Consider the following 4,585-nt stretch of genomic DNA (forward strand, 5'->3'; position numbering starts at 1 on the left):
TTCTTAGATGAAAAACTGTTATAAAGAGATAATGATATGTGATGGTTGCAGTGGCGGCTCCTGACAAATTTCTCAGGGGGGGCAATTGTTGCGATGATGGCTAAGATCCACGGTACAATCAGATTGTTTTCTGCTTACCTCATCGAACAGCTAAATGGCAACATCAGACATCGACTGCATGTTCTATATGATTTTTTTGATACAGCTAAATCAAGTTTATAGTGAATGTTAACATGCTTTTGGCTGATGAATGAACTATCCCACTGTGGTCATCTAACGGTACATTTTCATCTACCATTTTGCCTCCTTAAATACCTCGGAAAGTTAAAAGAGACTGCTTTACAATAAATCACAATACTCTTTCTCCATCTGATAACATTTATTTTAAGTGCAGCAGTTGTGTTCTGATTTAACAAAAAATGGATGTTAGCATAGCCTAGTAATTATAATATTTACAGTTCTCATCACACAACTTGATGACAGCATATATAAAAACTAGTGGCATAGCCTACTCATTGCAATATTTACAGTATTCCTAAAACAAGAATGATCCAAGGTGATAATCAAAACATTGGGTGCTATTTAACAAGAATTTACCCATAAGACACATGTACATTACAAAGCAAACAAAAAAATTGGCTAATGATATGCAATTAATACAGCTATTTCCAATTCAACATTTGAGTAGTGCAACAACACAACAACATTAAAACAACATTTCTCACTTGTATTGAAATTTTGCTCGTCTCTCTTTCAAAGCAGCAAAGTGATCAATGACCCTCTCATTAAAATCAGGCATGTTCCTGACTAGTTCCCTCTCCATGGAAAGCATGGCCAGAGCATTGAGACGATCCTGTCCCATTGAGTTTCGCAGGAATGTCTTGATTCTCTTTAAGGTCGAGAAACACCTCTCAGCTTCAGCAGTTGTCATGGGAGTGGTTATGAGGATGTTCAACAGAGCCACAGTCTCAGATAGGGTCTCGTGGAGGTTGTTCCTCTGTAGAACCTGGTAGAGTGCCAATGCACCACTGCAGCCCTTGAAATCTGGACTCTCGTAGATAAGGGACAGTTCAGTCTTGAGCTTCGCCTTATTCAGCATGGGGTATGCCTTGGCAGTGGTGTTCAGAGCCTCATCAGGGAACACATGGGAGTACTGCTCAAACAGGTCTCCTTGTAGCAGCGTTGCACTCACAAGGTGGCTTGTGAAAGAGAACCTCTCGTTTGCATGGCCCAAGATGGTGTCACAGACCTGTCAAAATAAAGAGAGTATATCACAAATTGGAAGTACACTATGAGTTAAAAACACTGCCACCATCCATCCTTGAATGTAGCTGTAAATACAGAAGGGGTGATTTTTTAACACTAGGTTCCAGAGGCCTTAAAAAGGAGGTCTGCATGACTTTAGAATACAATACAGTAAGGTATGCAATGAAGTGAAGTGAGAGAAAAATAGAACAAAAAAAGAAAATAAACAAACAAAACTACAAAATCATCTACCTCCTTAGACAGCCTCTGCTTGTCTTGCTCTCCCAAGGCCCTCCTTTTTCCTGTAGTTCCTGCTGCTACTTGCTGCTGCTCTGGAGATGAGCTCTGGTCCCTGAAACCGACAGACAAGGAGAGTGTGTGTTAGTATATGAACGTATACAGTATGTCAATGCAATTACCTACAGTTCCTGTCTTAGAAAACCAGTAATAATAGTATGTTTTGTCCTGTTTTAAGATCTCCTATACGAGCCATTACAGAGCCTATATTAAAAGGGAGTTAGGAAAAAGGCAAATAATATAGTTTCCCTGAATATGAAACGCTGCCATCAGGCAGAAGAATGTGTATTAAGATGCAAATCAAATCGCTTAAAATGATAATTTGTTCTGGCCTCCATTAAGCTGATGCAATAGAACGTGCAATAGAATAATGTGCAATAAATAGGAAAGTACTCATACTTTAGCACCTGCACCTTATTCCCAAGTTCAAGTGCAATAGTTATAGTTAATAGTTTTTAATGAATCAATCATTCACTGTGCCCAAGACAGATTTCCCCATGGTGACAATAAAGTGTAACTTATCTTACCGTATGGCTTGAACACTGCTTGTGAAGCTCTGCAGAGCACGTTTGATGAAGACTGCATCAATGTCCTTCTTCTGCAGCTGTTGGTACATAATGTCAACGTGAGGCATGATTTGATGAAATAGATGCAGGAAAAACTTGAAGTCATCGTCCTGCAGCATCCTCAGGTAGCCAGATGCCTCCCTCACTGTGGTGCAGTCAAATGAGCCGTCTGTGCTGATGGCTTCAAAACACTCTATGAGGTCATCTAGGTTCTCATAGACTGTGTTCACGACCCTGCTGTTGAAGTTCCATCTTGTGGCCGATGCTCTTGGCAGCCTTCGTGCAACAACCTGGTCGAGGATGGTGGTGCGTTTGGGTGACCGACTAAAAAAACTAGAAATGCCATTCAGATCCGAGAAAAAAACCCTCACTGCTGGGACCTGAGAAGTGGCTTGCTGCATGATCAAATTCAGCTGGTGTGCATAGCAATGTAAATAATGTGCATTTTTGTAATGCTCTCGCACTTTTTGCTGCACACCAGCCTTCTCTCCTCTCATCACATTGGCCCCGTCATATGCTTGCGCGATGAGTTTACCCCTCTCTTCCTCGGTGAATAGACTGTTCAGTCTCTCCATAATAGCAGTGGCAATCGAGTCAGCCGTTGAAGACAAGAGGGGGACAAACTCAAAAAAACGCTCTTGAACAGCATGGCTCCCATCAATGTATCGCAATACCATGACCATCTGAGTCTGAGTCGAGACGTCCGTTGTTTCGTCAGCTTGTATCGCAACGAAGCTGGCCGACTTCACCTCCTCCGTAATGCGTGCCCTAATGACAGCTGCCATGCAGTCGAGCAGCTCATTTTGGACGGTCTTGGATGTGCCTTTAAAGACGGTGGCCGTTTTTAAATGCTCCTCAAAAACTTCATCTAGGGATGCAATAAACTGTACCAATCCTCGAAAAATTCCGGGGTTGCTGGATCCCTCGCTCTCGTCTCGGCCTCGCAAGGCCAACTCGAATACACCGCAGAACTTAACACCGTCGATCAGGCGGCCCAGAATGTGGCGATTTTTTCCCACCTCATCATTGTGCCGACGCAGTGCTAGCCTGTAGCCATCGTCCAACTGCGTAGCAATGTTGACGCTCCCAAACGCTGACAGTTTTAAGCAGCTGTCAATGTGGATCCTCGATGCTTCATGCTTTTTTATTTTTTCGGACAGATGATGCATATCTTTGAAACCTGTTGTAGTCCAAGGTGTTTCCGTGGTGCAGCCATCAGGGTGGATGAGGACGCAGGGGTAGCAGAAGAGTCCGTTGGCTAGCTCGCATCCTGCTAGCCAGTTTTTCCTCTCGTACCAGCACCGCGAAAATCCCCTGGTGTACGACTTGCCTCCTTTCTTTGATATTTGTTTTATATTTAAATTTGGTCGGGGTGGTCCTAATTGTTTAACAGCCAATTTTTCCTGATTGCTTCGACGACTAAATGGTAATTCTCTAAATGAAATGATGGAGTTGCTCTGAGCTGTAATATTCGCCATGACGATCGTGAACGTGACTGCGGCGGCAGCAAAGCACCACGTGACGTTCACTGTAGTGTACGTATGATATGACGGAATCACGTTAGTGCAAGCACTCCCGGAACCCATAGAGAATGCATTGCAGGGCTTGCAGTTTGAAAAAAAAAGCTTTTACATGAAAGTCAATGAGAGCGCTGGGGGCGATTTCCAGGCAGGCTGAAATCGCCCATAGCGCTCGGTTGGTATGAAACACAACTGCTCAGAGGAAAACAGGCTTAATTTTTTACAAAATGTATTGGTTAGCATCATTATCACTAAAAAATATATACATATGATATATTATTAAAAAAAAATATTAGGCATATTATCTTTTTTTTTTTTTTTTTTTTTTTGACTCAAGGAGGGCGGCGCCCTATCGCCCTCTATTGGCCGGCCGCCCCTGGATGGTTGTGTTGATTTAAAGAACATCTTTACCGGCTGTATGTGCATTGCTATGTTTTGCGTGTTCATTGGACTGATGACTGATCATTCATCATTTATACACCACGGAGAGGGTTTTATGGACTGAATCTATTAAACAACATAATCCAATAGCCAACCACCCCAAATAGAGATAAATGCCGAAAATGGGTAGAAAAAAAAAAATCAACATCACCTCGTTAGTGGCTACAGCCGACAAATAGACGAAATGCTTATTTGGGAAACATTGCTGAAGCTGTTGATTCTCCCGACAGTACAACGAGTGCGACAGCCATTTGTCCTCTGCAGTGCGTCAAGAATATCAATTACTGGCGGTCCCGCCATCAGTATTTTAGCCAATAGCATTTAGCCAGACCTCGAATGCACCTGTAGGGAGGGGTATTTTTGGTTTGGGGTGAAAAACGTCATCTGAAACGTTGTCCCTTTCCCTCGGTGTGACAGGAAACTGTTCGGTGTGATCACACTGTCTGCCGCGCCAAGCTACCGCCGAGACTGCGAAGCTAATTTTAACGCCCTCGTGTTACGACTCCACCGTATCTG

General features: G+C 43.1%; 1 protein-coding gene across 1 annotated transcript; it reads right to left on the minus strand.

The window, feature by feature from the left end:
* Positions 1 to 358: 358 nt before the first annotated feature.
* LOC133972858 (zinc finger MYM-type protein 1-like) lies at positions 359 to 3,949 on the minus strand. Its single transcript, XM_062410454.1, has 3 exons — positions 2,070 to 3,949; positions 1,498 to 1,597; positions 359 to 1,249 (listed from the first exon to the last, which is right to left on the minus strand). The coding sequence occupies exons 1-3, from the start codon at positions 3,692 to 3,694 to the stop codon at positions 722 to 724; spliced, it is 2,253 nt and encodes a 750-aa protein (XP_062266438.1). The 5' UTR covers positions 3,695 to 3,949; the 3' UTR covers positions 359 to 721.
* Positions 3,950 to 4,585: the final 636 nt, after the last annotated feature.

The sequence above is a fragment of the Platichthys flesus genome, chromosome 17 (assembly GCF_949316205.1).
Source record: "Platichthys flesus chromosome 17, fPlaFle2.1, whole genome shotgun sequence".
Lineage (NCBI taxonomy): Eukaryota > Metazoa > Chordata > Actinopteri > Pleuronectiformes > Pleuronectidae > Platichthys > Platichthys flesus.

Bases quoted from the DNA above. Each gene is read 5' to 3' on its own strand.
- LOC133972858 (XM_062410454.1), bottom strand. From the start codon at position 3,694: ATGGGTTCCGGGAGTGCTTGCACTAACGTGATTCCGTCATATCATACG. The intron at 1,598-2,069 runs GTAAGATAAGTT...TGTCGGTTTCAG, and splicing joins AGCAGTGTTCAAGCCATACG to GGACCAGAGCTCATCTCCAG. The intron at 1,250-1,497 runs GTAGATGATTTT...TTATTTTGACAG, and splicing joins AGCAGAGGCTGTCTAAGGAG to GTCTGTGACACCATCTTGGG.